We start from the raw sequence: 25,737 nt of genomic DNA, 5'->3' as shown, positions 1-25,737 counted from the left end.
CAAACAAAACTTTAGTTTAACAGGAGTGAGCAAAAGAATAACTTTGGTTCTTCCTTTTACATTCCATATAGTTTATAAAGCATATTAAAGAGATCATATACTATACAGACAATGTTATAAAGATTTTGTTAAACTAAACTAGCCATAAACCAGACACACTTCAATATATAAACAAATACTATCTCTAAATAGTCTTTCGCATTTCTAAAGTGTAGCTTAGGTCAGTTTTTCATGCCTTTTACTTCCCTTTTTAGTGGTACTGATTTGTAAAGAGGCGAAGTTCTTCTAACACACTGATTCATTTCCTTTAACAGTGTAGAAAGTAGGTTTTTTAAAACTGTATTACCACTGTTATTTCCACACCTCATCAATTTTGTCCCTGCTGCACAAAAACACCACTTTCTAAATTCTATGGACATAGTCCACTGTCAAGAAATAAAAAGTACACTTACTAGTAGATAATGACTAAGATATAAATTACTTCAACAAAGATTTTAAGGCTGTAACTACATTAAAAATAAACTTCACATATATTCCCTAGAAAAAGAAATCTATTTTACTAGAAGAGAATTACTCCAAGATTATTTTGTGTTCATAAGACAATAGGCAGGCGCAGTGGCTCACGCCTGTAATCCCAGCACTCTGGGAGGCCGAGGCGGGTGGATCATCTGAGGTCAGGAGTTCGAGACCAGCCTGGCCAATATGGTGAAACCGTGTCTCTACTAAAAATACAACAATTAGCCAGGCGTGGTGGTAGGTGCCTATAATCCCAGCTACTTGGGAGGCTGAGGCAAGAGAATTGCTTGAATCCAGCTGGAGGTTCCAGTGAGCTGAGATTGCACCATTGCACTCCAGCCTGGATGACAAACCAAGATGCCATCTCAAAAAAAAAAAAAAAATGTGACTCTGTATTGCCTAAAATTGTTAGTGTTTATTGATAAGTATTTTTTTAAAGCATGGTACAATTGGGTCATTATGTGTGATTTGTGTGATTCAATTTTAATGGTCAATTTAACTATGAAAATTTTAACTTAAATGATGGCAAGCTTTATGTTTAACTTCAAAACAAATATTAAAAATTTTAGACAAAAAAGTTTTAGTAAGAGTTGAGACTTTCGAATAACAACCAAAACATTCACTCTATGTCTTTTCCTAAATATTGAAAGAGAAAAAGAGAACCAAAAGAGAACTATAATAGGTAAGAATCAGAGCACTGATAAAGGAAAAGAAATATGGGAAAAGTGTTTATCATCTCACAGCTCTGCAATGTTAATGGGAAGGTTTCTAAGTATTTAGTTGTCTCTTTAAACCATTTGATGATCCAGATAAGATAGGAATGACATAATGGCTTACTGAAAATCTGAATGACACAACATGCTGACTGTGATAAGCAAACTTCTCCAGAGAATCTGTGTCTTCTTTTTGTTTTATTTGTTTTAATTACAAAATAATTAAAACAAATAAAAAACTTGATATCAATGCCATACTTCCATTTACTATCAATTGTTCTGATTCTATAGCCCTTTTGAATTTTTCAAAGAATGTTGCATTCATCATCCCTCACAGAAACATCCAAAGGACAGGCAGCCTAGAAACTCAGAGTTCTACTGGTGAGAAAATTGAGGCCGATGGAGTAAAAAGTACACAAGATCATACATCTTAAAGCTTGCCAATCACAAATATCCACCATTCTAACATTAAGACATTCAAATTCTATCTCCACATACAGTTACCTGATTGGCCGGTTCTCTTTACTGTCAAACAGTGAGAAGATGACCTCCAGCTCCTCTCCCAGGTTGGAACACATGAGGCTCTTCATCTGGACAAAGAGGTGGTGACTGCTGGCCTGCACTGGGGTGTCTTTCTTCCGATGTCGATGTTCCATCTAAATGACACCCCCCCAACAAAAACATGATCAGCACGGACTGAAGAAAATAATAGGACCCAACAAACTGTTAGCTATGGTGTGACTGTGGTGTCCTATGACATAACTTTTTATTTTGCTGTGGATTTGGTATCTAAATTTACAGCAAAATACATAGTCGATGTTTTTTGGAGTATGTACATAGAAACAGTCCAGAAGACATCCAGTTTAACTTTGGACGTTAAAAAATTCCAAATTTTCTTCCAACTTCTAAAACAAGAAACCACAAAGTTTATAGATCATAAAGAAACCTCGCTTGAAATTTTTTTTAAATCATTAATGTCAAAATAACAACTCACTGAGTAGATTCAGGAAGCAGGAAGTTCAAAGCATTCCGTTGCTTCGTTATCAATTCCCCAGACGAGAACAAGTTATTAGTTATCTTTTTAAAAAATAGACTAAATTATATCTAAGTTATAACTTCTTATTTCTCAAAATTAGAAGTTCTTTTAGGTTATACTAAATTATCAAGTTGTACTTGTTGTCTGAGACAGGCTGTGGCAAGTAATAGTCTATCACTTGAGCTAGAAAATGTTTCTAACTTGCTGTGGAGCTATAGGGAGACGGGCCTAGGAAAGCCAGCAAGGTGTCTAAAGATAGAAATAGCATCTATGTCCACCTGGCATCCTGTCCTCAGTACAGCCATTCGAGGCTCCATTTGGGAGGCAAGAGAAGATGTGAGTTCCTACAACTTGAGGGAGAAAAAGAATCATTCATGAGTCCAGAAGGGAGGATAACATGGGGATGATCATTCATCCAACATACATTCAAGTATCTCCTATGTGCCAAGCCCTGGGACTGCAATGATGCGTATAAACAGAAACAGTTCACGCCTTCGCAGAGTGTCTGTCTACTAGGGGAAGCAGACATAAACCTGAACAAAATTGTCACACGTATGCATGTAAAACTGCAACTGTGATGAATGGAGACAAATACCCAGATTGTTATTATTATTTTTGAGACAGTATCTTGCTCTATTGCCCAGGCTAGACTGCAGTGGCACGATCTCAGCTCACTGAAGCCACCACCTCCCAGGCTCAAGCGATCCTCCTGCCTCAGCCTCCAGAGTAGCTGGGACTACGGGCACATGTCACCACACCCAGTTAATTTTTGTATTTTTTGTAGAAACAAGGTTTTGCCATGTTGCCCAGGCTGATCTTGAACTCCTGGACTCAAGCGTTCCTTCTGTCTCAGCCTGCCCAAGTGCTGGGATTACAGGTGTGAGCCACTGCCCTTGGCCTAAAGATCCAGATTACGATGAGAGTATTAACATGGGGATTTGACATGAGACTGGGCAGGCATCCTGGGAAAATGGCACTTCAGCTGAGAGGTCAGGAGGGTGCAGGATTTATCTGTCTAGGATAGGGCTCCTCAAAGTGCTTTGCAGTGATGGAGCAGGTTGTTCTCCTGCTAATTCACTGCAGACTGATTCTTTCATAAAACACAACAAAAATGTCGTGGCAATGTCAAAATGTCATAAAGGTTTCTAATCATTTACTTGTCATTTGTATAGTCGGACCCACAGTTCACAGTCCAGCCATTACTTGGGCCACACTTCGCATAGCACTGACTCAGGATAAAGTACAGGAAAAACACATGACTAGGCATGTGTATTAATAGAACAGGTGCTAAGAATGTGGAAGATTATCACTTTCATAGCACAGATGACTAAAAAAACTACCTCTTTTGGATCACTTTGACAATTAAAAAAATAGCTCAGGTATTTCAGTTTCATTGTAACAGAGCCATAGCCTTTGTTGAACAATAAGGTAAATGACCCCATGTCTACACTAGCCATCTTTTTAAACCTTTAAGTTGAGTTCAAAAACTACTCAATAACCAAATTCTGAAGCCAAAATGTCATGTAAATTTTTTTTTTTTAGACGGAGTCTCTCTCTGACACCAGGCTGGAATTCAGGGGCGCAGTCTCAGCTCACTGTAACTACTGCCTCCTGGTTCAAGTAATTCTTCTGCCTCAGCCTCCTGAGTAGCTGGGACTAAAAGTGCACACCACCACGCCCATCTAATTTTTGTATTTTTAGTAGAGATAGGGTTTCACCATGTTGGCCAGGATGGTCTCGATCTCTTGACCTCGTGATCCGCCCGCCTCGGCCTCCCAAAGTTCTGGGATTACAGGCGTGAGCCACCAAGCCCAGCTATTTCATGTAAATTTACAAGTTTTTTTTCCCCCCCCCCCCCCCCCTCCGAGACGGAGTTTCGCTCTTGTTACCCAGGCTGGAGTGCAATGGTGCGATCTCGGCTCACCACAACCTCTGCCTCCTGGGTTCAGGCAATTCTCCTGCCTCAGCCTCCTGAGTAGCTGGGATTACAGGCACGCGCCACCATGCCCAGCTAATTTGTTTTTTTGTATTTTTAGTAGAGACGGGGTTTCACCATGTTGACCAGGATGGTCTCGATCTCTTGACCTCGTGATCCACCCGCCTCGGCCTCCAAAGTGCTGGGATTACAGGCGTGAGCCACTGCGCCCGGCCCATTTACAAGTGTTAATGCAACATAAAATCACTACAATTTTTTCATGCTTAAAAGTTAAAACTTTTATTTTGAACTACTTGAAAAGCAAAAGGTTAAAAAAATGTAGTTAACTAAACTCATCTATAATCACTGTATACTCAACGAGTACACCGGGAACCTCTTTGTAAAAGTGGAGAGTAAGTAAATTGTTTTTAAAAGCAGACCTAAGCTTTGAGGCATGTGTTGGCCATAAACAGGTTCCTGGAGAGAAATATTCTAACTGCAGGAAAAAAGAATAATTCTGCTTTGTTTTCTATAAAGATTGCTCTATTTTGTGCCTTAACATTTTTTTTTGTTTTTTTACTGTGGCAAAAGCAGCACCATACGTTCATAAAAATACATCTCTAACAAGGCTTCCGATCCCCCGCTACCTCGCCAGAATTGCTAACTTATTTACTGATTTACTTAAAAGAAAAACATACATTTACTCAAAAGGGTAACAGAGCACAAGCTACTATGAAGAACTGAATGATTACTAAGGGCCAGAGCTATAGAAACAGATGTAAAAGCCTTATGAAAACAATAGACCTTAAGGACATATATGCTCTTAACCCCAAACAGTGCAAAGTTCCCTGCAGCAATCACAACATTCACTAAGAATTGAGGAGAAACAATTAGCTCCTTTACTCATGCAAAGAATCCAATATACCTAGATCAGTGGTTCTCAACCTTGGCTGCACTTTTGCGTCCCCAAGAGAGATTTTTAAAAATACTTATACCCAGGGCTTATCTCAGAACAATTAAATTAGAATTTCTAGGGGCTGGGGGTCCAGAGACTGGTAGTTTTAAAGGCTCCCTAGGCGATTCTGGGCAATGAGGGTTGAGAATCACTGATTAGGATCATGTGCAGACAGATGCAAATCACAGCAAACTAAACAATGTATTGTTGCGTCTTTTCAGTAATTATGGCCTTGGAACATTTGTTCTTGAGTGCACGCTAGTAATAAGCCTGCCTGACTCTACCCTTTGCACATTTAACATGGGCCCTCACAGCTGGCACACTCTAGCACTGAAATCACCCCTCTTCCCATCCCCACTATTCTTTCAGGTCTGGGACTGATTTGGACTTAAGTAGGTATGATTACTTTCATTTTCTCTTGGTAATTCAGTACTTTGGCAAACTGTTTAAAAAAAAAACAAAACTCTGTGAAAATATTATTACAATAAAATTAAGAAGTTCACACTTCAAGAGTTTGAGATAATTTGTGGCTACAAATACACCTATCAGTTACTCTAACTGTGCTTAACAGTTGAACTAGATCTTTGATTAGGAAAAGAAACAGATTCGGCCGGGCGCGGTGGCTCAAGCCTGTAATCCCAGCACTTTGGGAGGCCGAGGCGGGTGGATCACGAGGTCAAGAGATCGAGACCATCTTGGTCAACATGGTGAAACCCCGTCTCTACTAAAAATACAAAAAATTAGCTGGGCATGGTGGCGCGTGCCTGTAATTCCAGCTACTCAGGAGGCTGAGGCAGGAGAATTGCCTGAACCCAGGAGGTGGAGGTTGCAGTGAGCCACGATAGCGCCATTGCACTCCAGCCTGGGTAACAAGAGCGAAACTCCGTCTCAAAAAAAAAAAAAAAAAAAAAAAAGAAACATTCATCCCAAAGATTTATTTAACTGGCTCAAATTTTTACTCTTCAAATAATGCATTAATTATTGAATGAACTGTCTACACCAGGGTTTATCAACCTCAGTGCTACTGACAACTAGGCTGAATATTTCCTTGTTGTGGGGGCTGCCCTGGGCTTTGTAGGACATCTAACAGCTTTTCTTAGCTTCTACCTACCAGATGCAAATAGTACCTCTCCCTCCCATCTCCTGTCGTGACAACCAAAAATGTCTCCAGATAATGCTAAATATCCCCTTGGGGTTGAAATTGCTTGTGAGAACCACTGTGTTCCATCTGAGATCCGCTAGTCTAACCTACTAAGGATTCCAGAGTAAGCAGATGCATGATCTTATAAAACCAAGAAAGGTTTCCAAAAAGATGGAAACCTGCAGACACAAATAAGAGAGAAGCTGGCTAATAAGGTTCTCTTTATTTATACAAGGATTAAGATCTTGCATTTGGCACTAAACCAAAGTTTCAAGGTGGACATATGCAAACACTGTGAGGTTTAGCACTTTTACTGCTTAAATGAACACAATTAGGTGACAAAGATCTGCTAACAGTGCTATCAAAAACCTAAAGTGAGACCTTTTTTTTTTGAATGATGCAATAAAATTTAGTAAGATGCAAACACTTATGTTTCAAACATGACACTGAATAGAAAGAAGTAAACGAAGAAAAGCAGCAATTAATCAAAAGTCCTCTCTGTTGGGACATTCAACCTCCATGCTGAGGTCCCTGACCCAAAGTGACAATAAATTGTCAAACAACAACAACAGGGGATTGGTGTTGGTGCCTTCTCACTCTCCCTTGTGAAATCAATATAGTCAGTCATTTTTATGTTGAACAGAGAAGAAGATCAGGGCTACAGAGAATCTTATTACTGCTAGGCCAGGATTCAAACAGTAACTTGAAAAAGAAACTGCCTTATGGATGCTGGGCTTAACTCCTGGTGATGGGTTGATGTGTGCAGCAAATCACCATGGTATACATTTACCTATGTAACAAACCTGCAGAATCTGCACATCTACCCTGGAACGTAAAATAAAAGTTGAAGAGGAAACAAAAGAAAAAAGAAAAAGAAGCTGCCTTAAAGAAGAGCACATGCTCTTCTGAAGCTGATAATTATCTGAGTTTTTCTTGGGCTATTGTCTTTGTTTTGGAAATAGTAAGGTATAGCTGCCACTGAGGAGAAATTAAATTTTCATATCAAATCATGACGTTTTACTTTCTTCAGCTGTAAAATGAAGACTTTGGACTAGGATCTGAACTGTAACAATCTAAAATATCCCCTGCTGTCTTTCCCACCAATGGCAGACATTGCTAATCAATTAGAGCCTACATGAGACCCTGGAATCTTATCAACAGTGCACTCTAGGCAGCCACCTACCAATCAACTGGAATGTTGACAAAGGTGAGATCAATTTGCTATCTCATATATAATGTTACATGAAAAGAACAGAAACAAAATTAAACACGTGCAAAATCAAACTCGGGAAAATAAAATATATTTGTGTCAGACATCAGTTATTTATCCAAAACTTGACATCCTCAACTATTTACAGGGGTGCACCCAAGCTCTGCCAATGAGACGTAAGTGCAAGTGTTGTGCGGAACTTCCAGGAAGGTTCATTAAAGGATTTGAATCAACTGAGAGAAACTTGTCTCCTTCGTACTGACCAGAATGCAAATAGGATGGTTAAAACTCTCACAGCTATACTGCACTTCGAGGTTTTCTTGGTGATGGAAGCCATGTACAGCGTAGCAGAAAGATAAGGCTCTAGATTCCTTTTCATACCATAAAACCACAACCAAACCCAGAAATTCCTGTTTCTAAACTTGCATACCTTGAGAAATAAATTTCTATCATATTTTAGCTTCTATTTTTTATTTATTTCATGACACAGCCAAATCTAATCCTAATATGAACTATCAATTATTTTTACCATGTTGCCTCTCTAATGCAGATGAAATAAAGTTAAGAAAGGGATGAACACTGATTAAATGCTTACATGTTGTGCAATTATCTGCCAAGGAATTTCTTACATACATTTCTTATCTGATCTTCATAATGAACATGAAAATAATTATTTCCCCATTTAGTAGATGAATACACTGAGGCTTTGAGAGATTAAATAATAAATCTAAAAGCCAAAGTACTGGTAAAAGAAAGAGATAGATTGTAAATGTAGTTTTCTGGAGCCAGTAATCCACAGTCTTTTCACAATATGATCTCCAAAGCATTGACTGGGTGCTTAGTAAGTGCAAAAGCACTGTACAAGATTATCTTGAACACGTAGAGGTAGAAGATACAGTGTATTCCCTAAAGAAACTTTAAGTGAGATATGTTCTTAAAAGTGAGAGAATATGATGTTCAATGAGTTAATTAAATGAAGAAAAAGATGCCACATCAGAGGATATGACTGACAAACTATACAGATTATATCTGTTATATAAGCTGAGAGGCAGTGATGACTTTAACTTGGAATGCTCTTATTTGTTCCTTCTTCACCTCCCACTAACTGACCTCTACGTTCTCGCTACATGCCAGATACTCTGTTTAGCACCGATATGCTGAAGACAAACAGCACACACACTACTCTGAAGAAATGTAACATACAATAAAGAATAGCCTCTAAAAAATGGAATTGATTCCAACTGACACAATAAAGTGTATAGAATCTGGACATCAATTTGATGATCACGGAAAAATCTGAAAGCGATATTAAGAACTGCCTTCTCAAATCAGACATATCCCCAACGGACTTACTGAAATTATCCTTCACATTTTTCAGATATGGATAATCTTCAGGTTAAGAATATCCCATTATTCTCAGAAAAATAAGCTTGGAAAGCTATGCCAAAAAAGGCAGGCTCATCCAAAAAGCAGTCTACTATTTCCGATAGGCAGTCCTTCTTGGAACTTTACGGTAAGAAGCAGCAGTAATGAGATCAAAGTACAGTTACGCGTAGCATGATAGTCTTTGAAAGCCCATCCCAACCACCTTTTACTCTGATTTTGGATTTTCACACCTTAGTTAATATCAAGAGATTAGGTACATTTCATATAATTATTTAAGAATATAAGGCTAACTAGAAGGTGGATTGAACCAGATTTGGGAAACCTGGATGCCAAGCAAAAAAACGGAACTATAACTTATCGTGTAACTAGAGAAAAAACTCAAATCATATGTGAGACCATGATGGGCAATATGATCAAATATTTTAGGATGATTAATGGGCTTCAGTACTTAGGAATGGATTGGGGTCTGGGAAGAGTGGGTATCCAGCAGGTAAAGACTAAGGAGAGACCGTTTCAGTAGTTGGTGTATATACTGCTAATATACATCACACGCACACACACACACACACACACACACACACAATATGTATATGGAGCTAATGGGGGCAGGAGGAGGTTTAACATGCTGCTGAGCCATGACTAGATACCATTAATTACAGAACAACAGTTAAGTACGTATGACTTGTAAGCACTTCACCAGACTAGGCAAAAAGCAGATTTGCAAAAGAACTGAAAATGTCTTTGTATTGACTTCCTGATGCCTGGGCGTTGAGGATCCAATGGAGAGTATCATGTCATTCTTAGGCAGGTAAAGTGTCTCGGTACTGTACCCAGGGCACGGTCACCTCAGCTCTCAAGCCTTTTTACTTTCTCTAAATTAATCCTGGAACATCTTATTCTTACAAAATCAAGCAAGTATGAAGAATGCCATGGAAACCACAAATTTAGCAGTGAGGCTGGGAGCCAAGATTTCCTGTACCTACCAATCGGTAGAGCTCGGTAATGCTGATGTCCTCTGGGTCCACCATTGCATATTCTTTCCTAGGCACCAGGTCCAGTCCCAGTTGTCTAGAAAACAAATTGCAAAAGTCTGGGGGAAACATTTTTTTTTTTTTTACTGTATCACTTTGAAATTAGGTATATCACCCACCATGCTTCTCTCACCCATAGTTTTTACCTTATATGACTTGTTAATCACAGTTGAGGTAGACAACATAACGAGGCTGGACACTGGGCAAAACTTGAAACACAGAAGGGGAGAAAGACAGGCAAATGCAGGAGGGATGGGTTGGTGCTATCAGTGGAATGCTCCTGCTACTGGGGCCTTAGCCACATATGGTGTGAAGCCTTCAGCACCCTTCAAATTATCCCAAGGGAAGGCCTTCCATACTGGAGTGAATGGAAACTAGAGCTAGACATCATTTAGTTCTAGAAATTGGAGTTGAGGAGAGGGAAATTTGGCCATTAGGATTTGACCTAGCACCAATGTACCTAGCTGTGTCTAGAGTCAACATGTTTCTAACATGAATCTCGGGCAATTTGCACATGGCCCTTATTTACAGTAAATTCTGAGGTCAGTCATTAGGAGAAACTCAGTAAAGGCAGGAAATGGAAATGGGAGAAGAGTTTCAGGCATGGGCTGGCAGAATAGCTTAACCCTTTATGTCAGGTTTCATTGTGGCTGACATATGGCTTGCTGTGCTGAAAAGTATTCTAAGGTTATATCCAGCCTCAGAGGTACCAAGTATGGTAATTGATTGTGATGTCTTCCCATCAACAGAGGAACACGAGTCTAACTCTATTCTGGTTACCTTCCCTCCAGTGACCCTGTTAGCACAATCTCTTCCAGGGCACCCACGGTACAAGGCTGACACCAATGCCACACAATTCTGTTCATCTCCTTAAGCCTCATGATCATCTCAAAGGCTTCACAATGTCTGTGTAATGCCCTATCATTCAAGGCCAAGATACCCTCTTCTCTAGCAGAGCCCCCTCGATCGCCACATCCAAGGCCTCATCCTCAGTTTTCTGAAGATCACTTGTTCTGCATCCCTTTCACATCACCACTCTCTCTAACATGGAAGCCTTCTGGCATCACACTTCCAATTACAGAACCACATCTTTCTTTTGTGTTTAAAAAAAAATCTGAAATTCTTCTATATCCTCCCCCAAAATCTCATTGTTTCATAAGTAAAATTTATTAATTCACCTACTTGAAGTCAGGCACTGCCCTAGCCACCCTGAGGGATATTTGTTCTTAAGAAGATTAGAAAGCTGTCACCTCCTTGACAGCAGGAGCTGTCTTTCAGATACTAAAACAGTTTCTCAATTTTCCTGAATGATGTTTCTCTTTGGGAAACTTAAAAAAATTCACACACCCATTATTTAATTTTAGTTTAATTTTTAACTCACAACAAGCACTGTGATTTGTTTTCAAAATATCCACATTCCCCCTTGCTACATCTCACCAGGGATTCTGATAGGGTCTGTTCTCCATCCTCCATTCCCTTCCCAGAGAGAACCACTGTATTACAGTAGAAAACATCATCTGCTACTGGGACAATATTGCTGATGAATATCATTTAGCAAAGGAAAGAGGACTTGTAACCACATATGAATCGTGGTACCTATCTTACTCATAGCACCTTCTATGAGAAGTTGCTCCACCCACATTCTCTACTGGGAGAGGTGGAGGCAGACAACGTAGTCATCTTGAGGGACTGTGGTGTGTTAAATTCTCTTCCGGGGTCCACAAGGGGTGTGGTTTCAAAGGCAAGAACTTCCCAGCACCATATCTCTATCCACACCCCCCATCCGGGAGCCTAGAGTTCTTTGCCTAATTTTCCCCAGGGCATGTGGGAAGGTAGACAGCCCAGGTGAGCTTCCCTTATTTAAAAAGACCGCCAAAAGCCTTGCAAGGAAGGGCTCTGTTGCGACCAAGGCAACCAATCCAGCTTCAGAGTGGAAGAGCAATCACTCCAGAGGAAGTTTGGAAAAGCTCCTCTCATTGGACAAGAACTTGAATGGGGCGGGAGCTCTCGTGCGTGCGCTTGCACGCTCTCTCAACACCCCAGCAACCCTGCTTCCTGTCCCCCAGTTACAATCTGACTATCTCCCCTTCCTAAGCCATACCTGACGGGCCCATGGGTAAACACCTGACCTAAGAACAAATAACCCAAAGACTGGCCAGCAGCTTATGAGAGGCTGGTATAAACTGCTCAGCCCAAAATTAGACATTGACTGTCAGTAAGATTCCCTCCTTGAGAATTTGAACTTGGAAATTCAGACATCAGCCATATGCCTGAGGAAGATGCGTGAAGAACAGGTGACCTACATGGCTGCAGAATGTGTGCGGAGATTCTGCAGCCCCAGAAGGCTGTAACGTCCAAGTCTTTTTCTCCCATAGTCTTAATTGTTCGGCTTCTGCTGGCTTCCTGGCATCCTGGTTATGTGAGGAATCTTACATGTTTCTGTTTGGTTTTGGTAATAGGTACATCTTCTCATGGTTTGAGGTTTCCTAGCCCACAGATTAGAATCAGGGAAGTGCTTTACAAAGAATGAGAAGTAGGCAAATGGGGAGAGACAGGACAAGAGGAGATCACACAGGGAGAGCGTCATGTTCTAGATCAACTCAGTCATTAAACTACTCTGTGATATCAGGAAGAAAGGATGAATTGATTGCCTCCTCCCATATAATCTTAGCAGAAAAGTCAAAGAACACCGTGTTGTAGGACTCTGTGGGCAACAGAAACATGTACCATTATTTTAGTGCTGTCTGAGGTTCCCAGGCAAGAACAATTCTTTTGCTGGCCCTGTTAGGGAATGAGATGAATGATCTCTTTTTCCTAAGCTTCCCACATCAAGAGGGCTTCTCTTCACTACTCTTCAACAGTTTGATATACAATGGGAGATGGAACACATTCTTAATTTATGTTCATCCAGAGATTTATGTGCTGACAGATTATTTTGCATGAAATCTGATCTAGTTTAATAGGCAAGAGATTATCTTAATTTGCTTTCTGTGAGCACTATTCAATAAGAAAACAAATGTATACTTAAAGGAATAAGGTAAATGTATAATCTCTGTATTGTAAGTTTTTTAAAAATAAACAAAGAATTGCAAAGAAAACAATCATAGCTCAGAAAATTCATGAAGCTGAAGATGATCTAAATAAATTATACTGCTCATTTTCATGCATCAATGTTTTACCAACTTATCATAAATTAGCTACAGAACAGCCCAAAGTACAAGCCAGAACTTATGTAAGTAAAAACTGAGTCATGATTCAGTCATAATTAATGTTTTTCCTTCCTTCCCCTTTTCATTCTGCCATCACTTTCCTTCATAAAACTGAAGAAGTATCATTTTCTTGTCTGATCTACATTCCTATGTTATTTTGGATGAGCTAACTTCATCCAACTTTCTTCCTATTTACAAACTAGTCCTTTAAATGATGACCAGCATAATGACTAAGACTCAAAATAATTCAGAGAACCCTCAAAGGTTTTTCAAAACAATCAAGAAATAAACATAAGGCAGCACAGGTCTCGTTCCAACAGACCCCTCCCACTCCACTCCACTTCACAATCATGGAGATTCAGTCTCCTGTGAAATTCATTCCCATGGCAGGATGGGAAGTTGCCTGCAAATGGCTGGCAAGTCTTCTCTGTTAGGAGGTGCTGTGTATTTTAAATGTCATCCTGGAGCTGAAAGGGCCCTTGCGCCTTTTCTAGTTCAACTTCCTCCTTCAACAGATGAGAAACTGACATGAAGGGGGTTCAGGAGTTTGCATCAGGTCTTAAGAAAGCAGAGCTCCCAGGACCGAGCTCTTGCTGCCCCTCCATATTTGTAGCTGTTTTATTTCTCACAGGAATGAATCTTCTAGAGATAAATGAATTGGGCTCTTCTATTAATTGTCTGTAAAAAGATGAATCCTATTCAACAAAATACCAGATGTCCTCTGAATGAGATGGAGGCTTAAAAATCTGTTAGTAGGTAACCGGCGTGGTGGCTGACGCCTGTAATCCCAGCACTTTGAGAGGCCAAGGTGGGTGGATCATGAGGTCAGGAGATCGAGATCATCCTGGCTAACATGGTGAAATCCTGTCTCTACTAAAAATACGAAAAATTAGCCAGACGTGGTAGCATGTGCCTGTAATCCCAGCCACTTGGGAGGCCAAGGCAGGAGAATCGCTTGAACCCAGGAGGTGGAGGTTGCGGTGAGCCGAGATCATGCCACTGCACTCCAGCCTGGGTGACAGAGTGAGACTCCATATCAAAATGAATAAATAAATAAATAAATAAATAAAAACAAATAAATAAATAAATATCTGTTAGTAGGTCTGGGGTATCCATATTCAGAGTATGTAACCTCTTGGGAAGACCCAAACCTGGCTTCTGACAAAGGGATTTCCTATGGTTATGGGAAGTGGCATTCTGTTTCAAATTGGTTTTTCCACATTCAGTAAGAAGCAAATTTACCCAAGGTTCATTTCCTGTCCTTTTCTTCCTTTCTGTCTGCTTTCCTTTTTTTCTGTTCCCTAAGATCCTTTTGAAGGTCCAAAGAGCAACTGGGGATTTGGAGAGAGGAAAAGAAGGGAAGATATGGCCATATGGGTTATTGAGAAACCATGTCACTGCCTTAAACCTAAACCTCATGCAATCCTAGGATCTCAGTCAAAGTTGGCTTATTCTAATTTCTCACTTCTATGTTAACATTCATACTTAGTACAGTATCAGCCTTGGTCAGAGCTCTCAGTGATTAGATTTATCATTTAAATACATGGCTGGTATTTTAAATAAGTCATTTATGGTTTTATTTAAAAATAAATCTCGGTCAAGAACAGCTTTTTACTGAGTTCTCTCAAGCAGCTCCTCAAAGTAGCGAATATGTATGTACAGGACTAATTACAGCAATAATAAAAGGCCCCACCAGTGCGTTTGTCATAAGACTTTTCACAGAAGCTGTTAACTTTAGTGTCTCCCTCTGGATTACACTGGCGACCTATTACCATGATATGGAAGAGATGTATTTTAAAAGTAAATCCATATGCCAAACCTAAAGCCTATTGAGAACAAGATCCATTTTAGCCAGAAGCCATATCTAATTCATTGCTGTGAACATTTCATTTTCCATGAGCATGTGCACACCGTCAGACCACATACGATACCAGAGAACAAACGACATCTCAGTGCCCACATCAGCTTGAGAAGAAATGCTTCTCAACTCCTTCAGTGACAGTTCACACTAAGCTTCCGAAAACAGGTAATCTGAAAAAGCCCATAGGACTTCTTCCAGTGACATTACCACGTTCTGGCTCACACCTATGTCACTTCCATTGTGTTCACCTACTAGAGGCCGCCCTGCGATGGTCAATACTCACTCATTGCCCCAGTCAAGGCGGGCAGTAATGTGGCGCTTCACGTCCTTCATCCGGTCGTGGGTGAGGTGGCCCACCAGCACCTGCCGCCGCAGGTCCAGGATTTCATTCATGATGTGCCACAGCCGGTGGAAGAGATCGCCTTCATTTCTCTAAGAAATACACAAACGTGGAGATTTGGCAGTCAGCCCCATACTGAGTTGTGGGATAACCAAAATGGAAAGGGAAGGGGTCCATTCTGGTTACCCACTATGTGCTTGCCCCTCTGTGGACAGATGTTCGTTAATAGACAAACTGCTCATTGTGTTCAAACACACTCACTGCCTTCTCTATGTGCTTCATCCAAGTTTCACAACACTGCTCTCATGTCCAGAAATGCAACTTTACTTCTCAACTGCTACTTTTATTTTTTGAAAACACTACTCAAATGCTACTATCCAAGAAGGCTCAGCTTGACTTCCACCTCCATCAGGAAATCTTCCCTGATCAGTCTTGCTCACATTGTTTTCTCCCTTCTCTGAGCCATGGCTGCATGCAATTAAAGCCAATAAAATGCAAGACATTATTTTCCAATTACATTTCTAGCGCAATGGTCTCAATACTTTATTGGGTCCACTATCAGAAGGTGGGCACACAAAGTCATTCATTGATGGATGTGCACTGCTATTATCAGGCCAGTATTTAGACTTTTAAAAGTTAATACTTTCTTACTTTTAAAACAATAATAGAGATTCAAGATAATCTCTTGTGAAATTCATTTAAGCTATGTGGTTTACTGGAAAGAAGACAAGTTAAAACTCTGGTTTTGTCACTTACTAGTGTTATAGTATCAATTTTGTCATCTGTACATGGGCAGCACATTCCCTCAGCAAGGCTGTTTTATGGATTAGGGGTAGTGACTGTGCAGAGAGCACTACAGCACAGCGGCAGAGAACATAAACTTACTTAGAGCCAAACAACTTCAATCTGAATTTCAGTTTTGCCATTTACTGGCTAAAAAAGCTTTGGCAGTTCATTAACATCTTTGTGCTTGTTTTTTCATCTGTAAAACAGGTATTATAGTACCTACTTCCCAAAGTTGCTATGAGCATTAATGAGCTATTACAACTCTGAGAATGATGCCTGGCCCAGAAAAGACATGTAAGTATTCACTGTTATTATCACTAGAGTACTGTTATTGTTTTGGGCTTGGTCCAGAATGAGTCCTCTACAAATACTGTTTCTTTCCCAAACCAAAAAATATATATCCCTTACTCCAGAGACATGAGAGTAAGTTTTTTTTTTTTTTTTTTTTTTTGAGACAGAGTTTCACTCTTGTTACCCAGGCTGGAGTGCAATGGCGCGCCTCCCGGGTTCAGGTAATTCTCCTGCCTCAGCCTCCTGAGTAGCTGGGATTACAGGCATGCGCCACCATGCCCAGCTAATTTTTTGTATTTTTAGTAGAGACGGGGGTTTCACCATGTTGACCAGGATGGTCTCGATATCTTGACCTCGTGATCCACCCGCCTCGGCCTCCCAAAGTGCTGGGATTACAGGCGTGAGCCACCGCACCCGGCCGAGAGTAAATTTTATCTAAGTATTTACCCTTTGTCTTTCCATAACATGTCTTTCCAAAACCATAACAACAGTTATGCTTTTACTTTCTACAAAAATTATTAGTGGACTTCATCAGTAGTGATAGGGAAGTGTTGAGGTTATCATCAATCTAAAGTCCTCTACATCTGTAAGCTACCAGAAATATCAAATTCTGGGTGATGGGTAAAGACAACTATTTTTTATTTTTAAAAGTAGTGACGTGTTACCTGCTTTTTTAGTACTTGGTGTCTTGAAGAATTTCCATGTGATGTGCAGGTCAGATGAATTTGCCAGAGGAACAAAAAACATTCTCCAAGATGTCATCCCTGATCCTCCCCCAAAAAAATAATCTTGCTTGTCTCTTGACTCCTAAAGCACTCTACTGAGCCCATTCTTCTATTGCTTCTCACTCTTAACTCACGTTATACACTCCCATAGAAGCCATACAAGGCCAGTGTAACACAATACTCTTATAATTAACTGCTCAGTGTCCATGTTATTTTTTTTTAATTTTGAAGTTTTTAATGCACAAAAAGAACATCCCAGAAACAACACGTATTGACTTACTAACAATGAAGCACTATATAAGGAGCCCCCTCCCCGCTTAGTAAATGGGAAAATAGTGTAAATAGACATGAAAGGAGGTGATGTAAGGTGATGCACTTACACTCCCATTTGGCTGTAAGTGCCCAACCACAATGGCTGTCTGCCTGTGTAGCCCTAGCAGCTGGAGAATGAATGAATGAATAGCTTGATTTAAACATATTAATTTTTGTGGATCTCAAGAGGTAGGTTTTGTTTTGGTGATACAAAAGAATAAGCAGTGAAGATCAAGAAACACTTGAAGAAGTCAGTGGTAGGAAGGAAACGTCCACCAGAGTCAAAAAAATTACATAAGCAAGTTATTAAACAAGTCAAATCTCATGTAGCAAAGAAGAAGGACAGCACCTTTTTGAACTGTCACAGGGAGAAAGTCACCTGCCTTCTCTTGGGAAAGGCATTCTTCAGTTGTTTAATAGGATGGACTTGATTTTCTGTGTTACCTAGTACTTAAGTTTAAGAGAACACTAAGATGAAAAGGATGCAGAATCCCTTATAAAGTTGAAAATCAGCTGGTCAGCTCTCCATTAAGGGAAGAAAACCCAGGTGTGGCAGGAACACTGACATAGTGCAGTCCTGGCCAGCAAACCTGCTCTACTAGTGTAACAAAAAGGTCTACAACTGAACATCTAGTCATAGAATCATGATTCTTTAAACATTGGATAGCTATGAAAGCTATTCAGAAATATAAAAAATGCTTTTCATTTAGTGATAAATGGAAACAGGTAGGGTACAATATTAAACACTTGGAATAAAATAATATCAAGAGATTCTGGAAATATATAAAAAATGCAGCAAAAAGTTAACTGAGAGTATTTTAGTGTTTTAGAAATGGATGAGCTTTTATGCCTTAAAATGAAAACAGTACAGGTTTTGGCGGCAGCAGACTTAGATTTGGATTCAGGCTTTAGCGTGAGACCCTGGGTAAATTATCGTTGATAAGATTCGAGAATAAAAACTGCCTGGCAGAGCCCCCATGTAAGACAGATGTAAAATGTCCAGCTCAGGGCCTGCATGAAAGTACTCAGTAAAAGACAGCTGCTATATTTCTCCTAAACTTTTGTGGTTACATTACTGATTATTAAGTGGTATTTTTAAAGAGCATTACTTAGGTCCTTAGCAACGTTATTTAAAGAGCAACTAGCACTTTTCAAGCATTCGCCATTTGCTTTTATGCTAAGCATTGTCATACAAATTGCTAACAATTTATAAAATATTATGGCCCTCATCAAACATCTTCCAGTAGAGAAGTTAGGTGCCTTAAAACTGTTGGCAAAGAGGATGGACAATACCCTAAATACACTTCAACATGAAGAATCTGAACCAAAACATTTGGCGCAAAACATTTACCTCAGGAAAAGAGAAGCTAAAGATCCAACATGGCCAAGGTACACTCATTCCCAGTGTCAAAAATCAAATATCTCTGAGTTAAACTTAGTATTTGTTTCCAATGTAAATGACCACCATTCCAGTGTCCATGGAAATATTTAGATAATTATCTCTTTCCCAGTTACTCAGAACACTAGGAGGAGAGGAGTTACTTATGGAGTTTACAACACACAGATTTTTCAAACCAACCAAGTTGGTCCCCAAAATAGGTATCTGCAACCTCGAACACAGGTAAAAATAGCTAGACAAGGCAGAATCAAGAGGAAATTCAACTTTGTTCCCCACTAGTAGCTGTATCAAAAGAAAAGTGCTGGTGTTCTAGTTCAGCTAATGGACAACACTTACACTGTCATTATTTTTGTAAGTGTCATGTCGGGTATTTCGAATGCAATGGTTTGAGCATTTCAAATAGTTTCCTTTTCCATGTTAGTGCCATGCACAGTATTATTTTAAGTGAAATAATACTTGGATTTTGAATTCCTTCCAATATAAATAAAAAAGAAAATTTAAAAAGAAGATCTGCATTTCCTTGCACTTCCCCAGTACAGAGCCCTAGAGGTCGGTTATCTTGACTTTGTATTTATAAAACCTATGCTCTGCCAATTCACCTAAGGTTGTCTTGTGAATTTTCACGGTGAGTCCTAAAGCTACCAGCTCCAGGAGGGTATAACCAGAGAAGTCCAACATCAAAGGGTTTTCACTAGTGACTTTATAAGATTTTCTTGCCTCAATGAAATTTCCTATTGCATTTTAGATGTAACAGACAATAAACACTATCATTCTGCCAGTGTCCCTCACTAATTTGGATTTTTTTCTTTGACAGGCTGTTTTAAATCATTTTGTTAGGATAAGTACACATTTGTATTTTGAATTCATCCCTTCAGATGATGAATCTGTTCTACAAATTTTAAAAATGAAAGAAAAAAATAGCATGGGGCCTTCCCAATATTTCACCATTCCAAGACTTCTGCATTTACAGTGAGGTTCACAGTGAGAGCACCATATTCACATCAGAACCCCAGTTCAGCCACATTCCCATTACTTGATCTAGGGTAAGTACTTCACTCTCTGTTCCTCATTGGTCTCATTTATAAGCCAGACATGGTCATAGTTATTATTCCTTTGAGTGGTAGTAAATTAAAGAAGATACTGCATTGAGAGTACTTACCATGAGATTTGCCACATAAGTGCTCGATGTGATTATTTATAATAAGTAAGTAAATATATACTACATACCTCCAAAACACAGATCCTTTTTCCCCTCAAGAAATATTCTTTTCTCTAGTATATTTAAAGTATTCTCATTGATACTAGCTAAGAAGTCTGTCATTTACAGTATACTTGAATGACTTGTAGAATTTGAATTTGATAAAATACCATTGCCACCAAAATTGTCTTGAATTTTATTTTTCCCTGAAAATTAAAAATATTCAGGAGGTTCAACACTAGGTCCATGTAAACCATCCTATTTGGTTGGATGCCAGAAAGATAATCTTTTATATTCTTGTGGTATTGAAAAGTAACTTACAAAACCCATGCTCAGTGGACACAGAGATTACAACAAGACTGTCTTATTAATATCTATATCCTCAAGGAGTCCTAGAAACTTGCAGAAGGTGCTATATTAGTTAACCCTTACTCATGTTCATATATTTCTTAAAACAATTCTTTACCCGAAAACCATGTCATTAAAAAGCTACTTAACCACATAGAGCTGTTTCCACATGGTTCCCCAGTCTCTTAATGTTGATGTCATTTCTGTGATAACAGAGTCTTCAGTGGGAATAATCATTTCAAATTGTCTGTGAAATTAAAAAAGAAAAAGTATATATGTAAATAACATAGACAACAATTTTGTTGTAAATACTCTAAAAGATAATTAGGAAAGAAAGCTGCCTAGCTATTGTTCGTTCCACAGACAGTAACCAGGATCTGGTTGTAAGTTAATGTGAGGAATGCTATGTTGGATTATAGTAGGACAATACCAGAACGACCAGCCACTTCAACCAGATCAAGTGTGAGCAGCATGGTGAAGAAGAAGAGTTCTACTCCAGTACCAGTTCACACTAGGCAGCAACTCATTTAACCTGAGGCCAAAAGCCTGCATCTGTAACATGAGGTCACTGGGCTACATAAACTCTGAGATGACTTTTGCCTTCCAAACGCTATGACCATAGGACTCAAGGAGAATAAAAGGAACCTTACTCAATCATCAGGACATGATGGCTGTGAGCATCCAAACTAACCCAGTGTGATAAGTAACTAGACACTGAGAAACTAATTGAATACTCCCGTGATCTCAGTAACACTTCATTTTTATTATTTGCAAGCCTGGACCATGAAAACTGATTAGTACTACAAGTAATGTTATCATGCAGCATAAACCCTAAGGGCTTATGACATCACAGATATTTGAATATTCATTCCAAAATGTTCCTCTCTCTGATTAGAGTAACATAGTCTTCTCATTTCTTCTCTAATAGTCAGAAACTATCTTTGGAAAATATTTCTATCAATATCTAGCAGGGTATGTATGGTGGTTCTGAAGTTGAGAATATGCACGAGGAGATAGGGGAAATAAAGGAGAAGATTTAATTTGCCTCCTGAATTCTACCTTTGGCATATAATAATCTTCATCTCTGGTTTCTTTTTTCAAATACTTTCTTTGTGTGTGTGTGCGCACACACACACATATGCAGGTGAAAGTGGTTAAGTGGCTATTATTACCACTGCTTCCCAAAGAATGCTACTGATACATTGATAGAGACTATTTTCTTTATTTCAGTATATTTTTCTCAAGAAAACATCTAATAATACATAGAAGGTAGCAACATATTAGACACAGAACCATGTTGTCTAGATGATCGAGGGAAAATTACTTCTTAGCATGAGGTTAATAACTGCTCTGCGATTCCTTTTTGATGTTATGTCCAAAGTGTGTATAATTGTCTTTTGTAAAATCTTGTTGTCAGACAGATGGGAACTAAAATCTTGCCTTGATTCTTTTCCCAACAGAGCTTCATCTCCTCATTTCACAGTGCTGCTAAAATACTTGCCCTATGCATATTTTCCTTCTTTCTAGAGCTTAAACACAGCTGAAAATGTAAAACTGGGATTTTAAACTAGAAATAAAAGTAAACAGTAATATATAAACTGTGGCAGATACAGAACCTTTTATTAAGTCTGCATATGACATTTTTAAGTGGTAGTACATTTATTTTGCTTTTGAAGCAGCTGTTGCAATTTAAATGATGAATATTTGGAGATGGAGATCACAAAATGATCCTATATATGGTCAAGGAGGAAATACTGAATTTCCAGGAAACCTTGACATTCTACTTAACATTTAAAAAGTGACATGACCTCAGTAGGAATTAAACAATACAGAAGTGGCCTCACTGTTTGTAAACTATAATTTAATTGACCTCCATCTGTCCTACATTGATCTGAAGATGCAGGAAAGAACATAAGGGCAATTCAGTCTGTGGGAAGTTGATTGAGGGTTGTCCAAGCAAAATTTAAATTTTTAAGCATAAAATTGCCATTTTAGGCAAGGTGGCTGATTTCTATTAATTATTCCAAAACAAAAATCAGTGTTCAAATAATCTGTCTTAAGTAGTTACCTCTGAAATTATTTTTTGTTCAGTTATTCTGAGATGGACTTTTCCATTATTTCATCCTAGTGGGCCATAAATCCACTTAAAATAAGACAGGTAATACCAAAACCCCAAAGACGTTTCTCTCTGGGAAAGCAATTATCTGGCAATACATGCCCTCAAATGTTTTCAGGCCAAAGTTTTTCTTCCAGTAACAGCCCCAGACCTAGGGTCTGACTCAATTCCAATAATTCTTTTTTAGAAACTAACGTTGGGCTTTCTGCTGCACAATGTCCACCACACTTGGTGTCAGGTGGAAGAAAATCCCACAAGAAAGTTTTAAATGTATGCAACCAAATTTTGAGGTACCTTACCCACATTTAAACTTCCTGAGGCTCATGGAAGGGGGTCAGATATACACCAGTTACTAACCAGGATTTTAAAAAAGGATGTACTTATTTAAAAACCATATCCTACCCCAACTCCCTTTGAGGGGTAGACTTTGATTAAGTTGAGAGATGCTTGACAAGATCTTTGCTAGCATAGCATTCTCTCTTTTCTCTTCCTTGGTCAGAGCATATGATGGGGGTTGGGTGGCCCTTTGCACTGCAGAGTTGAGGGAGGTCAGGGTTGGGATTGGGGCAAACAGCAAAAAAGACTGGTTGCACAGGCTTGCCCAAATGGACACTTTAAGGAACAGGGGTAGCCCATGGCGTTTTCACATTGCCAAGCCTAGATTACTAGCACAGAAGGATCAGAACAAAGTGTTAGCATGTGGCTGGAGTGTATTCTGAAGTGTCCTCTGGTTTACTAGAGGAAGGGCTGGATGGCATCATATCTAGCCTGGTAGAAAAGCTTCAAAAGGACTAATAACTCAGCTTGACGCTTCTGGTGGATTATAGCTGTACAACACTTCTGAAGGACACACATTTCTTAAAAGATCAGTAGTAGCAGTGGTAATTATTAGAATTAGGATTATGCTTTTAAAGTTTTATTCAATAATTACTACTACTGACTACTACTATTAACATGTTTAAAGTAGCTAGTAGCTGACATATATAAGACATGTAGAGTAATAGCCTCTGAGAATCTTTAAATTTTACCCATACAGGGAACTCTCAAAGTATTTATACCATAGAGTCTTAGCCACTTGCAGAGGCTGTTTCACTGAACAAAAATTTAATACCATACCTTTATTGAGGGGGAAATTAAGAATCACCTATTTGAATAGCCTCTTTGGAACTTTTGTCATAAGACTCAAGTTGGAAAATACCATTACTATGCTTTAAGAATTCAAATAATAAATTGGTATTTACTGCTATTTGAGAAAAAATATAATTTCTATGGCTGAATCTGTATTCTGTTGTCATAAGATGAAAATTATGCAATGGTCATGTGAATAGTCCTTGTGACACTGACACCAAATGTTTGTGTCCAACTCCATGGCCTTTTAAAATGAATGATCTGCTCATGCTACCTATTTAAATAGGCAAGTTCTGTTTTATTCTGCTGTATCTTACTTGAATTATGTTAAAGTGACTGCCACTACAAATCCTTTTAGAAATAGACTAGCATTTTTAAAAATGTATTAGAAATACTAGGTGATCAATGAGCTGAATCAAACAAAGTATCATATAAATGACATTCTCTAAAATAGAATAATGGCTTTGTGAAGTGGTCACCTAAGAAGATGTTATTATGTCCATTTAGAGAAAGTCATACTACATATTTTATAATCAGTGGTGAACCTAGGAAATTCCTGGGTTTTGAGACAATATGACAGCATGTAATGGGTCTGACTGACATGCTTCCCTAAGCAGCAAGACACCAAAAAGGACCAACTCTTTCTGCTCAAGTGTAGGCTGATTCCCTGATTTGTGGACACTGAGAGACCTCCAGTGCCTCAGATCCTATTGTCCAGCATGCACAGATGGGGTTCTTTAATTTTCTCCACCAATGATCTTAGTGCAATATATTTTTAACAAAGAATACAGACAATGGTATGATCTTCTACAGTTCATTTTTCAAGACAATTACTATGCCTTTCAAATTCCAAAAGAAGCAAAGGTTCTGTGAGAATCCTCTAACTACTAATAAAACTCATTTCTTACCCTTTGTTCTTTACACATGCATTTTTCAAGTGAACATAGCTGGAAGGAAATATACCCTGAAAAAGAAAACATGAAGGTTACAATGCTAGCTGTTAAGGAGGGGTTGGTTTCACAAGTCATATGTATAAAACACAGCCATACAACCATGACAATATCAAGAATAGGGAAAAACAACATCTCTACCAGATTCTCTTGGATGAAATCTACTGTGGCTTCAGATCCATCCTTTCATTTTCTACCATTAACTAGTTTACGAATTTAGAGATATTCTAAACAAATATAAAAAAATTAAATCTTGTTCAGAAAATATATTCTTTATTGAACAGAAAATAAGAAAATTTCAGGAATTCTACATAAAAATCATGTTATACTGAATAAGAGTTTTTAAAATATGTATTGCATAGTTTTGAAAGGTTCTTTGTTTTGGTGGCTATACTTTTTTTTTCCCCCAAACCACTCATATTTCTCTTGAAAATATACATACAAAAGATATCACTGTGAATTTAGAGATAATATGTGTATTCTGTGTTATGGAAGATTTTGGATGACAACTCAGCAGCAGTTAATCACCATGCTGCCATTCTGATGGAACAAAAATTAAACAAAAGAAGCCATGTTAGCTTGAAGCTTTTATTGTAGGGAAATGATAGGGCAAGGAAATTGTTTCTTTGTTCTAAATGGAAAATTGAAAGAAACAACAACAAAAAAAAATGAGCATCAATTTTATTGTTCATTAAATGACAATTATCCTCTGAAGAATTTCTAATGTATAATTAAATGACAAACTCAATTAAATATTTAAGAAAACAAATGTCATCTGAATATATATATCACCACTGTGGATCCAAGTATAAAATAAAATTTAATAGGCAAATCTTTCCATTCAATAGTAGTAAATATATACAGGTAGATTTTTAAAACTCACTTGTTTTCTTCAATATGGTAGGATCAACAAATAGAGTAATTCTAACTAATCAGGAAAAGTCAGACTTGAGGTTTATGAGAAGCGACAGAAATAACAGAGAAATCATACTAAGTTTCCTTCTCAAACATGGTCTAAACGAATTCATTAGATACTGAAGTTATATTTGCATGTGCCTCATAGATATATAAAAACAATGTTAAATGAGGACTAAAGTATTTAAAAAATTAAATGTGTATACTCTTTTGTCCCTTATGCTTCCCTTTAGGATGACCTGAAATACATGAAGTT

At 38.5% G+C, this 25,737-nt stretch overlaps 1 protein-coding gene across 3 annotated transcripts in view; it reads right to left on the bottom strand.

Moving 5' to 3' along the window:
• The window catches only part of DOCK4 (dedicator of cytokinesis 4), a 488,208-nt gene that overhangs the window by 252,652 nt on the left and 209,819 nt on the right, over positions 1–25,737 (bottom strand). For all 3 annotated transcript variants that reach the window (XM_064374405.1, XM_064374410.1, XM_064374414.1), the window contains exons 4-8: positions 24,525–24,580; positions 20,523–20,619; positions 15,257–15,405; positions 9,856–9,940; positions 1,734–1,885 (exon numbers count right to left, since the gene is read on the bottom strand). In XM_064374405.1, coding sequence (XP_064230475.1) covers positions 1,734–1,885; positions 9,856–9,940; positions 15,257–15,405; positions 20,523–20,619; positions 24,525–24,580 — 539 coding nt within the window. The remainder of the gene's footprint in view (positions 1–1,733; positions 1,886–9,855; positions 9,941–15,256; positions 15,406–20,522; positions 20,620–24,524; positions 24,581–25,737) is intronic.

Source organism: Aotus nancymaae, unplaced genomic scaffold (assembly GCF_030222135.1).
Source record: "Aotus nancymaae isolate 86718 unplaced genomic scaffold, 86718_ANA_hifiasm-v0.15.2.pri h1tg000002l, whole genome shotgun sequence".
Lineage (NCBI taxonomy): Eukaryota > Metazoa > Chordata > Mammalia > Primates > Aotidae > Aotus > Aotus nancymaae.
The sequence above is the reverse complement of the archived record's forward strand: the minus strand, read 5'-3'. Positions and strand labels throughout refer to the sequence as shown.